Source organism: Rhinoraja longicauda, chromosome 4, assembly GCF_053455715.1.
Source record: "Rhinoraja longicauda isolate Sanriku21f chromosome 4, sRhiLon1.1, whole genome shotgun sequence".
NCBI classification, from domain to species: Eukaryota; Metazoa; Chordata; class Chondrichthyes; order Rajiformes; family Arhynchobatidae; genus Rhinoraja; species Rhinoraja longicauda.
In genome coordinates, this window is record NC_135956.1 from 19,192,885 (window position 1) to 19,206,553 (window position 13,669).

The window sequence follows — 13,669 nt, forward strand, 5'->3', positions numbered from 1 at the left end:
GAAAAGCCCTCATCTAAGCTAGTCCTATTTGCCTGCATTTGGCCCAGATCCCTCCAAACCTTTCGCATCATGTATCCAAATCATATTATCCCTTGTGTAGGAAGGAACTACAGATACTGGTTTACATTGAAGATAGACACAAAATGCTGGAGTAACTCAGTGGGTCAGGCAGCATCTCTGGAGAAAAGGAATAGGTGACATTTCAGGTTGAAACCCGTCCTTAAGACTGAGAGTCAGGGAGGAAGGAAACTAGAGGTATGAAAAGGTATATATTGATTATGAAGCTTTCTTGAACACATTGAACAAATTAAAAGCTGTCCAAATCCTTTACACTATGGGAGATCCAGTCACTAATAGGGAAGTTCTCCTATTGAGTGAAAGGCCTCATGGTCATATAGCAAAGGTCTGAAGAAGGGCCATGACTCAATACATTGTTTGTCCGTAGATGCCACTGAATTCCTTCATCATTTTTGCCCAGGATTTTAGCATCTGCAGTCTCTTGTGTCTGTACCCTCTCATTTACTTTGGTGAACAAGTCAACTATGGCTTGGCGTCTGAGTGTGTATCTACATACATGTGTCCATCTACATATTGCACCTCAACTAAAGAGCTTCAGGTGACCTTGGTTCTGGGGAGGAGTCATAGAGTTAACATGGAAACAGGCCCTTCGGCCCAGCTTGCCCATGCCAACCAATGTGACCAAGGACCAATGTGTAAGTTGAACAGTTTGCCTTTGGTTCTGAAGATTAGCTGCAAACCTACAAAAAGTATGTTGGAGGTAAAGTGAAATATTGTGGCAAAGAAGTTTGAGAAAAGTGTTGGGGTTTTGACCTAGCCTTGTTTGACACAAATTATCAAACTTTAGGAGAATATTCCAGTGTCTTCCCAGATGATGAAGTCAAAGACTTTAGTGAGGCCCAAGAAGGTTGTGTCGTTTGTGCTACTCCCTGCATTCTTGTTGTCATGCGGTCCAAATCTAGATAAATAGAATCCATTTAGGTTTATTATTGTCACGTTTACCAAGATACAGTGAAAAGCTTTTGTTTGTGTGCTATCCAATCAAATCAGGTAACATTGTACATGAATATAATCAAGCCAAACACAAGTACAACATGTAAGGTAAAGAGAAAAATACCAGAATGCAGAATATACTTTCTCAGCATTGTAGTGTAACAGTTCCAGAGAAAAAGTCCAATGACCGCAATAAGGTAGGTTGGAAAATCAGGACTATACCCGACCCTATGGAAGGACCATTCAGAAGACTAATGCCAGAGGGGAAGAAGCAGTTCCTGAGCTCCATCCTGTTTTTTTGCGGAGCAGCTCTTAATCCAATGAAAGGACAAGGTTAAAGAGGACTCTGCATAGACTTTCCCACTGGCAGACGGCAGGCAGACCCTTACCCTGCATATACTTCTTGCAAGACCAACCAAAATCTCAATATAGATTCCATCCATTAATAGGCAAAACAGACAGATTCCAACGCATGGAAATTTGTTGGGGTTGAACTTCACAGAAACAGGGCGCTCCTTACTATCTCATCACATGCCCTTCCTTCAACTAAAAGGTGAGACAATTCACACAGAGGCATTTATCTGCAGCAGAAAACATCATAGCCATGCTTGGCCCTGTTCTCAAGTGATCTCCACAAAGATATGCGTCCAATAAGATTTACTGGATAGCATCAGGAGTAGGAATCTTAAACAATATTTTTCTCTTCCCAAATTTAGCTCAAGATCCCAGCTGAAGTGCCTCTTTTTGCCTTTTCACAGGAAATCAACTAATTCAATGCAGATCCTTAATTAGCTGAGGTCATAAAGGAACAGCAGCATTCCTTCAGTTGTGAAAACCCACTTTCAACTTTGTGCAGCTTGTAATGTACTATTTTCATTCTATTGTCTTTCAACATTTGAATGCATGATTTATGAAGCATTTCCTAAGCAAAGCAATAGTTTTGTTAAAAAAAAATTGTATTCCAATTTAAAACCTGCAGTTTTGCAACAATCAATGGATTGTAAGAACAATTAGCCCGAAGGAAATATCTTGGTTACACTTTTTGATTTACCACTCCCTAAGCAGATCTTTGCATGACCAAAACACATACCAGGAATTTGAAGCAGGAATCCATTGTGACTAATTCACAGCTTGGAAGATTTTCTGCTCATTCATTTTAATGGCCAGAAAGTTGTATGCGCTCACAGTTCAGGTACACTGACATTCAAGGCTCAATTCCCAATATACACATCTGTCATACAAAATCCTACATCAGGAGTGTTACGGCATAAAACTTATAATTCATCTGTTTAAACTCTCTTCAGCCATTGTTGTTAAACTACGTGGATTGAGGAAAATAAGTTCCCTCTAAGTTTTGCTGTGCTTTAAAATAAAATTTGAACAGTTAAACTATTTTTAAAGTAGTGAAATAATATTTTTAAACTCTCTTTACAACATTTGTAAAGTCTCTTTTATCTTAACACTACAGTTCTTTTCAATTCAGTGGCTATTTTAGACTTAGAGAGTCATAGTCATACAGCATGGAAACAGCCCCTTCAGCCCAACCTGTCCATGGCCCATATAAGCCATTTACATTGCATCTTCATAATTATGTATATAATTTTCTATCTTCTTAATTCATAAATCACAATTTATTTTTCAGTAATGCTTCAACCTGATTAACTAGCTGTAAATTGTCCTCAATCCCTTTGTGAGAGTGCCAACAGATCACTTGCAAAATGTTAATAGGAAAGGATTTTGAAAGGATTTTTGAAAGATGGAGTCAATACACTCACTGGAAAGATATTTGAGTTTTGCATGTACATCAAAATCATTAAGTTTGAGTTTTTTCCCCCAGTAGAATAGGATTGCATGCAGCCGTTCACGATCTCTTGTGATATAACTGAGATTAAACAATATGTTAAAAATTAGGACGTTTCTTAATATTGTGAACCATGGTTCACTTAATAGAATGAATACCCCTTTGTTGCAAGATTTCAGATAAAACTCAGTCCAGATTTGGAGAGGTATTGAACACAATAATCTCAGCTCATACTTCAGTCTGGTAATGATGGATGCTACACAGGCAGAGATGCAAACTTTTGGGTGAGATATTGGGCAGCACAGTGGCGCAGCTAGTAGAGCTGCTGTCTCATAGTGCCAGAGACCCAGGTTCAATCCTGACCTTGTGTGTTGCCTGTGTGAAGTTTGCACATTCTCCCTTTGACTGTGTGGGTTTTCTCTGGGTACTCTGGTTTTCTCCCACATTCGAAAGACATGCAGGTTTGTAGGTTAATTGGCTTCTGTAAATTTCTGTTGTGTAGGAAGTGGATGAGAATGTGGGATAACATTGAAATAGTGTGAATGGATGATCGATGGTCAGCATGGACTATTTCCATGCTGTATTTCTAAACTAAATCTTAAATCAAGGTTCTCTTTGCTGTTGGGTGGATGTCTACTGGTGTTTGGATGATTCTGATGCCTTTTATCATTAAGTCTGATCCAAAATTGTTATCTAGAATCCCTGCCATCAACCTACATTACAGAGAATATACTACCTGAGACCCGAAACGTCACCTACCCAAGACCTCCAGAGCTGCTACCTGACCCATTAAGTTACACCAGCACTTTGTGTCTTCACTTTTAGACTTTAGAGATTCAATGCAGAAACAGGCCCTTTGACCCAACGAATTCACGGCAACGAGTGATCACCCCGTATACTAACACTATCCTATACACTGAGGACAACTTACAATTTTGCCGAAGCCAATTAACATACAAATCTTTATATCTTTAGAATGTGGGAGGAAACCGGAGCACCCGGAGAAAACCCATGCGGTCACAGAGAGAACGTACAAATTTCGTACAGACAGCACCCGTAGTCAGGATCAAACCTGGATCACTGGCACTGTAATGCAGCAGCTCTACCGCTAATTCTGATTCTTCTGAGGACAGGTGCAATCAACACCATCAATTTATCATTCATCTTAAAGTGATCACGTTAGTAAAGTTAAATAATGGGGGAAATGAATGAACATAAAAAGTCTGAACCATGATCTTTGCCCTTGCTTTCTAAAATGCATGACTGTCGACATAGTGAATAGGGTTTTAGTGACCTACCAGATTTGAGATTGGTGCCAGTTAATTATAAGCAAACATATTTGTCAGAGCTTTTCTAGTGAAAGGACAATAGGGATAGAAGGAACTACTGCTAGTTATCTTTACATCACTTATTACAAAAATACTATAATTCATTATTGATGGTGATGACTCACTTCAAAATCATAATATAGTTAGGGGGTCTGTTCATTGGATATTTTTTTCTTACCTTTACAAACATTATACTAAAGGTTGGCTTGCTTAAATCCTAGCGTTAAAGCTTCAAGACATGAAGCACATCAAGGTTTGCTGAAGCCATTATAGGAATGCTTTGTTTGAGAACTTGCATGGATGCTATTGTATGATGATCATACAGTAAGTGTCAATCAGTAAAACTTGTTGAAATCTTCATGTGCTGTGTTTCTGAAGTAATTAATACAATGTTAGTAGATCTTCAAATGAAGCACTCATGGCTATTGAAATGCTCTGGTTATGCTTATTTGCCAGAGCTTTTCCTCTTCCTTCTCATCCTTAAAGATATCTTGCTTTCTTCTCTAGGTCTGTAATGATAACTTTATTTATAGTTCCTTTTACAAAGCAAAATAATGCAGGATATAGAAAACCACAATTACTTTCAAACAGTCTTTCAGAGCTGTACTAGCTAATTAACATCGGAAATTACTGAGCTGTTGGGGAAGCCAAAAATCTTAAATAACAAACTACCAATTTAGCCAAGGCAAACCCAATTATATCCATTTCAGCACTTGTTGCCATAGTTATATTCAATGTTTCAACAATGTTTCAACATCACTAATAATTTATTAAAACACAATCCTCAATCTGCAAACTAAAACTGAGCAGTCCTCAACTGAAATACCATTCTTTTTACCAGTATGTCTTGCTTGAATTTGCATTATAAAGGTAACCAATTTTAGAGTCATAGAGTCATAGTGATACAGTGTGGAAATAGGCCCTTTGGCTGGACTTGCTCATACTGGCCAACATGTCCCAGCTACACTAGTCACACCTGCCTCTGTTTGGTCCATATTCATCCAAACCTGTCTTATCCATGTACCTGGCTAACTGCTTCTTAAACGTTGGGATAGTCCCTGCTTCAACTACCTCCTCTGGCTGCTTGTTCCATACACCCACCACCCTTTGTTTGAAAAAGTTACCCCTCAGATTCCTATTAAATCTTTTCCCCTTCATCTTAAACGTAAGTCCTCTGGTCCTCGATTCACCTACTCTGGGCAAGATACTCTATGCATCTACCCGATCTATTCCTCCCATGATTTTATACACCTCTATAAGTTTACCCCTCATCCTCCTGCGCTCCAGGGAGTACCAGCCTACTCAACCTCTCCCTATAGCTCACACCCTCGAGCCCTGGCAATATCCTCGTAAATCTTCTCTGTACGCTTTCCAGCTTGACAACATCTTTCCTATAATATGGTGCCCAGAACTGAACACAATACTCGAAATGCGGTCTTACCAATGTCTTATACAACAGCAACATGACCTCCCAACTTCTATATTCAATAGCCTGACTGATGAAAGCCAATGCACCAAAAGCTCTTTTGACCAACTTATCTACCTGCGACTCGACCTTCAAGGAACCATGCACCTGCACTCCTAGATCCCTCTACTCTACAACACTACCCAGAGGCCTACCATTCACTGTGTAGGTCCTGCCCATTTTAAACTTCCCAAAATGCAACACCTCACATTTCTCTGTATTAAATTTCATCAACCATTCCTCAGCCCACCTGACCAATCAATCAAGATCCTGCTGCAATTTTTCCCAACCATCTTCACTATCTGCAAAACCACCCACTTTTGTATCATCGACAAACTTGCTTATCTTGCCCTGTGTGTTCTCATCCAAATTATTGATATAGATAACAAACAGTAACGGGCCCAGCACCAAACCCTGAGGCACACCACTGTTCACAGGCCTCCAGTCTGAGAAGCAACCTTCCACCATCACCCTCTGCTTCCTTCCATGATGCCATTTGCTATCAATTCAGCTCTCTCTCCATGGATCCCATGCAATCCAACCTTCCAGAACAGCCTACCATGCAGACCCTTGTCAAATACCTTACTGAAATCCATGTACACAACATCTACAGCACTTCCCTCATCGATCTTTTTGGTCACGTCTTCAAAAAACTCAATCAGATTTGTGAGACACGACCTCCCACGTACAAAACCATGCTGACTGTCCCTAATCAGCACTTGCCCATCCAAATGCCTATATAACCTATCCCTCAGAATACTCTCTAGTAACATTCCAACTACAGATGTTAAGCTCACTGGCCTATAGATCCCTGCATTTTTCCGGCAGCCCTTCTTGAATAGAGGTACAACATTTAGTCACCCTCCAGTCTACCGGCACCTCTCCTGTATTTAAAGATGACTCATAAATTTCAACTAGGGCTCTGGCAATTTCCTCTCTAGTTTCCCACAATGTCCTCGGATATATCTGATCAAGCCCCGGAGATTTGTCTACCTTCATACACGATAGTACCTTCAGCACCTCTTTGACCGTAACACTGGCTGCTCTCAAGATACTTCCATTGACTGTCCCAAGTTCCTCCTCCATCTTCCAGTCTTTCTCCTCGGTAAATAGAGGAGAAATATTCAGTGAGGACATTGCCCATCTCCTGTGGCTCCACACAGACATTGCCCATTTTAACCAATAATTTCACTACTATTGAAGAAAGACACCAGCCAATAATTGCCAGCTGCCCTTCGTAAACAAAGGAACAACTTTGGCTATTCTCCCGTCTTCTGAACCTCATCCATAGCTAAAGACTATGCAAAGATTTCTGTTCTGGCCCCAACAATCTCCCTTGCCTCTCCTAACATCCTGGGATAGCTCCATCGGCCCATGGGAACCAACCCACCTTAAAGTTTTTCAGGAGACACAACACCTCCTCCTTTTTAATATCGATGTTCCCTGGGATTTCATACCACCCTCCCTAGTCTTGCTATCATCCATCAAAACATTTCTTCACACAGAGAGTGGTGAGTCTGTGGAATTCTCTGCCACAGAAGGTAGTTGAGGCCAGTTTATTGGCTATATTTAAGAGGGAGTTAGATGTGGCCCTTGTGGCTAAAGGGATCAGGGGGTATGGAGAGAAGGCAGGTACAGGTTACTGAGCTGGATGATCAGCCATGATCATATTGAATGGCGGTGCAGGCTCGAAGGGCCGAATGGCCTACTCCTGCACCTATTTTCTATGTTTCTATATTTCTATCCCTTTCTCTGCGGAAAATACCAATTCATTAAGGACCTCACCCATTTCCTTGTCTCCACATATAAATCCCCTCCTTTGTCCTTGAGTAAACCTACCCTTTCACTAGCTGTCCCTTGCTCCCAATGTATGTAAAAAATGCCTTGGGAATCTCCTTAATCCTACTCATAACATCATTAGATATGTTTAAGGTGAGGGTAGATACATATTTGAAAGATCAGAAATGGGGGTTACAAGGACCTGGCACAGTGGAAGAATTGATGCTCACAGAAAGATCATATTGAACAGCAGGGCAGGCTTGAGGGGCTGAGTGGCTGTCTGCTCATATTTCTGAGTTCTGGTACTTTCTCCCCATATCCCGTGATCTCTTCAGCCGTTGAAACTAGATCTGATGCCTTCCTGCAACTATTTGATGATATGACCGCAACTACCTTTTGTGGTAGAGAATTCCTCAAGTTCACCATTCTTTGGGTGAAGACATTTTTACTTAGATCATATCTGAATGGGCTACCATATCCTTTAGTCCACATCCCTGGACTGAGCATACCCAGCATTGGGAACAACCTCCCTGCATCCAGTCTGTATATTACCTTCAGGAGTTTAGATGTTTTAATAAGTCCAAAAGACATAAAAGCAGAATTAGGCCATTTGGCCTATCGTGTCTAGTCCGCCATTCTACCATGGCTAATCTATTTTTTTAATCTCAACCCCATTCTCCTGTACCTCTCCTTGTAACCTTTGACACGCTTACTAACTAAGAACCCATCAATCCTCGCTTTAAAAACGCCCAATGACTTGGCCACCACAGACGTATGTGTCAATTAATTCCACAGATTCACCACCCTCTGACTAAAGAAATTCTTCCCCATCTCCATTCTAAACCTTTATTCAGAGGCTGCGCTCTCTGGTCTTAGACTCTCCCATTAGTGGAAACGTTTTCTCCACATCCACGTTATCCGGGCTTCATGTTAAATTTCATGAGATGAGCCCTCATCTTAAGCGCTGGCGAATAAAGTCTTCATGGGTCAGTCCTGCTACTCAGGACTCTTTTCTTTAGCAAAACACAAAGTGGTGGAGGAACTAAGCAGCACAGGTAGCATCAGGCGAAGGAATGGACATTCCCTCCACATATACCTTTTGACCGGCTGAGTAGCCCCACCACGTGTGTTTTGCTCGAAATTCCAGCACCCACGGTATTTTTTTTGTTCTTTCTCTGTTTTCTTCAGTCCCATGAATGAAGAAGATTGCAAAAAATGGTGAACACTGCCCAGTCCATCACGGGTACTGACCACCCCACCGTCAAAGGGATTTACGGGAGTCGTTGCCTCAGAAAAGCAGTCGGCATAATCAGAGACCCACGCCACCCTGGCCACACTCTCATTTCACTTCTGCCATTGGGTAGAGAGGTATAGGATCACGAAAACGGTGTCGTCCTGGTTCACCAGCAGCTTCTTCCCTACAACCATCAGGCTATTAAACACTATAACCTCCCAATAAGTTCCTAACCACATACCTTTCTTTTTGTCTTTGCACTATTATTGTATGTTTGTATTTTTACATGGATATACGGTTATTTGATGAAGAATGGTCTCGACTCGAAACGCCACCCATTCCTTTTCTCCAGAGATGCTGTCTGACCCGCTGAGTTACTCCAGCTTTTCGTGTCTCTTCGGTTTAAAGCATCATCTATCTGCAGCTCCTTCCTGCACATGTTTACATACCTGGTGTGCTGCTACAAATAAGAATCTCATTGTCCCGTTTCGGGACATGTGGCAATAAAACACTCTCTTTTAGAGTTCGATATAACTCCAGTCTAAAGTGAAAGAGATGGGGTCTAGGGAAAAAAGTTGCGGGAACTTGTTTATTTGCAATGGTTGTGAATTCCAACATATCCCCCCGTTTTAAACCCCATGTTTAGTTTTTTTCCCTGCGCCTTTGACAGTTTCAAAGCCTACTCATAACCCAAGGGACCAGGAGGAATGCTTCAGCCTGGGAATTACGTTTTTGCCAAATTGACTTTGAAGCCAAATGAACACCAGGTTTTCGCTGCGCTCGTTTGTTTCTCCGAGGAGTCTTGTAATGTGTAACACGATCGGGACATATCCGTTGGTATTCGCCCCGAAGCACCTGAAGCGTTGATCCCCGCTGTAAACAAATGTTGGGAGAGCAGGGAGATGATGAAAACATGTGCTAGAGGGAAGCTTGTAGGCTGTCGACTTCCTTTTACGTTTTACATTTTTGTGGTCTGATTGTAGCCAGTGGATTAAACCCTCTACTTAAAACTTTCAAAGATCCAGACACTTTGCCTTCTGCAGTTGGTAATCCGAGAGAGAGAGTCTCAGTGGAAGATTACCGGTCCTTCCAAGAGAAATCCCAAGGACGTGTAATATGGACATTGTGAACTAGTAGTTTCTCTGGTGCAGCGCGTTGATATTTATGCGAGTTTCCAGCATGAGAGCTACCAACAACAATTAGAGTTTTATTCTTTTTTTTTAACGAAACCATATTCCCCCCCCCCCCCTTTCTTTGAGCCTCTTCGCCCACGAAATGAAAGGTAGGTTCGAAGTTAGTGCGAAATGATGTTACCGTAGTTGCACGCTTCGTGCGAGAAAGCTGTGCTATTTCGATATGAGTATGTTGACATTTCGTGTCGTGCCTTCTTAGTTTGGGGGGGGGGCTGTTTCAAAGCGAGCTCTTAGAAAATGTTTAATTTCTGTCTCGACCTGGTTATTTTTGTCAGAACTGGCATTTGCCAAAGTGATTTATTCACAAAACGCTGGAGTAACTCAGCAGGTCAGGCATTTGCTAAAGTGACACGAATCGCACGGAATTGTTCTTTTCTTTTAGATAGGGTTTAATCTTTAATCGTGGTTTAACTTCGCTGCTATTTCGCGATGTGTCGAAACTGTTTGTGTGTGTGTGTGTGTGTGTGTGTGTGTGGGGGGGGGGGGGGGGGAGCAGCAGGGAGGATAATGCGTGAAATCTCACTCGTAAATGTTCCGAAACTTGGTCCAAATGAATAATGATGGATCGCCTTTCGCAATCTGAAATCTCCACATCCCTCCTGTCATCTTGTTTACATTCTGAAAGGAGGAATTTTGACCCCGGGGGTATGCAATGTCTTTTAATTTGCTTTCTTGAGAAGAAAAAAAATAACATCTGGTAGTAATTTTGTGGCAACGGGACCTAGAACTGGTTTACTCGGCGGCTTGGAGTGGCTTCCAAATCTCTCTTTAGTGAACGCAACTTGCCGACATCAGAGAAGAAAACATTTGGTTGTGATAGAATTCCAGAGCCCTTGCAGAAAAATGATCGCAGCTTTCCTGTGAACTTATGCCATCAGCAACAACATGCATTTGTGCAGAACTCCGAAGCTGTACAACAAAAACAACCCCTCCAGCCCACAATGTCCGTGCCGAACACGATGCCAAGTTAAAAACTGATCACCCCCCACCCCCTCAGTCCACCGCAGAGACCGGTGCTGGGTTCACTGTTGTTTACGCTCTACATTCACGATTTGGATGACAATGTGGTTAACATTGCTCGTAAATTTGCAGATGACAACAAAATTGATGCCAAATTGGACAGTGAGGAAGTATATCTAACATTAAAGAACAGGACAGCACAGGAACAGGCCCTTCGGCCCACAATGTCTGTGCCAAACATGATCCCAAGTTAAAATATGCCAAGTCTGAAGAAGGGTCTCGACCCGAAATGTCACCCATTCCTTCTCTCCCGAGATGCTGCCTGACCTGCTGAGTCACTCCAGCATTTTGTGAATAAATCGATTTGTACCAGCATCTGCAGTTATTTTCTTATGCCAAGTTAAATTAATCTCCTCTATCTGCAGGTCATCCATATCCCTCCATTCCATGCATATCCTTGTGCCTGTCTAAAAGCCTCTTAAATGACCCTATCATATCTGCCTAGACCACAACTCCAGGCAGTGCATTCCAGGCACCCACCACCCTCTGTGTAAAAAAATGCCCCACACTTCTCATAAACATTGCCCCTCTTATTTTAAAGCTGTGCCATCTGGTTTTTGACATTTTGTCAACCTTAAGATTATGACTGTCTAGCAAAACGTCTCAAAGCACTGACTGCAGTATGGTCAAAGTCAAATTGTGAGACCCATAAGCAGTCTGAAGAAGGGTCTCGACCCGAAACATCACCCATTCTTTCTCTCCAGAAATACTGCCTGTCCCGCGGAGTTACTCCAGCATTTTGTGTCTACCTTCGACCCAAAAGAAGACATTGGGATAGAAGACCAAAAGCTTGGTCGGAGTGTGGTTTTATGGGAATGTTGTAGAGTCTTAGAATCACACAGTGCAGAAACAGGCCCTTCAGCCCAACTTGCCACGCTGACTGACCAACATGCCCCATCTTTACTAGTCCCACCTGCCTGCATTTGGCCCATATCCCTCTAAACCTGTCCTATCCATGAATATGTCTAAATGTTTCTTAAATGTTGCAATAGTACTCCCCTCAACTACCTCCTCCGGAAACTTGTCCCTTACACCCACCACCCTTTGTTTGAAAATGTTACCCCTCAGGTTCATATTAAATCATTTCCCCTCACCTTATACCTATGTCCTCTGGTTCTTGATTCCCCAACACTGGGCAAGAGCTCTTGCCAGGCTCTGCCTCACCCACACCTCGTGTTTCCAGCTTCCCCCCACCCCCCATTCCATCAGTCTGAAGAAGATCCCAACTTGAAATGATGTTAGTCCATTCCCACCACTAGCTGACCTGCTGAGTTCCTCCAATCTTTTGTGTTTTGATCCTAAGGATCCTACCATCTATTGTATAATTTCCTTGCACATTCGACCTCCTAAAGTGTACTGCCTCACATTTGTCCAGTTTAACTCTATCTGCCAATAATCTGCCTGTTTTCTAATCAATCAATATCCCGCTGTATCTTTTGACCACATTCCTATCCACAACTCTGTCACTTTTCATGCCATCTGCAAACCTATTATTCAGACTGCCTACATTTTCATCCAAGTCGTTCAGATATATCACAAACAACAGAGGTTCTAGCAGTGATCTTTGTGAAAGACCTCCTGTTAGAAAAACCTTTCCTTTACCATTACCTTCTGCCTTCTATGACAAGGCTATTTAGGATCCAATTAACTAACTCACCATCAATTCCATGTGACTTAATCGTTTGGAACAATCTACCACGAGGGACTTTGTCTAATACTTTACTAAAACCCATATAGACAACAACCTCTTCAAAAAATCAATTAGATCTGTGACACAGGACCTTCCCCACACAGAGCCATGCTGACATTCCCCGATAAATCCATACTTTTCCAAAAATGAGTAAATCCTGTCCCTACGAATTTTAACCAATAATTTCACTACTATTGAAGAAAGACACCAGCCAATAATTGCCAGCTGCCCTTCGTAAACAAAGGAACAACTTTGGCTATTCTCCCGTCTTCTGAACCTCATCCATGGCTAAAGACAATGCAAAGATCTCTGTTCTGGCCCCAACAATCTCCCAACAATCTATCCTATCCATGCATCTATCTAAAAGCTTCTTAAGCATTGTGATAGTCCCTGCCTCAACTACCTGCTCCAACAGCTCGTCCACACATCCACCACCCTTTGTGTATAAAAGTTACCCCTCAGGTTCCTAATAAATCTTTCTCCCCTCACCTTAAACCTATGTCCTCTGGTTCTTGATTTCCCTACTCAGGGCAATAGACTTTGTGCTTTTACCCTATCTATTCCTCTCATCATTTTATACACCTCCTGCAGATCACCCATCTTCTGGGCTTTTAACTTTATTCAAGTGTTTTAAAAGGGGAAAGGAATTCCAGGGCTTCGGGTTTGTGCTGGCAAGGATGTGAAGAATATAGATAGGCACATGGATATGTTGGGACTGGAGGGCTGTGGATCCTGTGTTGGCAGATGAGATTAGTTTATCTTGACCTCAAGTTCAGCACAGACATTGTGGGCCGAAGGGCGTTTCCCTGTGCTGTACTCTTCCGTGTTCTAATTACCTTCAGATATGTTCATTAGGGCAGAACTGGAGTTACAGAGTTATTGGACTGGAGTAGATTATCCTGATGGGGAGTTTCTGATCTGAAACACTGAACCTGTTCCTCTCCCCACTGTCATTGCCTGGCCTGCTGAGTATCTCCAGCACTTTATGTTTCTGGTTTTGCTTTCCAGAATCTGCAGGCGTTTAAAAAAAACAATTCACGAGGGAGACTCCTATTTTGTTTCAGTGGGATACCTGCCCAATGACCACTTGAATTTACTTAAGCAGAAATAATATTTTTCCTTAAGAAAGTCCAAATTAGGATCCAAAA

The 13,669-nt window shown here is 42.1% G+C and overlaps 1 protein-coding gene across 1 annotated transcript in view; it reads left to right on the top strand.

Annotated features, from left to right (window-relative positions):
• The first annotated feature begins 9,291 nt into the window (after positions 1-9,291).
• colec12 (collectin sub-family member 12) overlaps positions 9,292-13,669 on the top strand; it is a 111,464-nt gene continuing 107,086 nt past the window's right edge. The window contains exon 1 of the mRNA XM_078397291.1: positions 9,292-9,900. Coding sequence (XP_078253417.1) covers positions 9,894-9,900 — 7 coding nt within the window. The 5' untranslated portion in view covers positions 9,292-9,893. The remainder of the gene's footprint in view (positions 9,901-13,669) is intronic.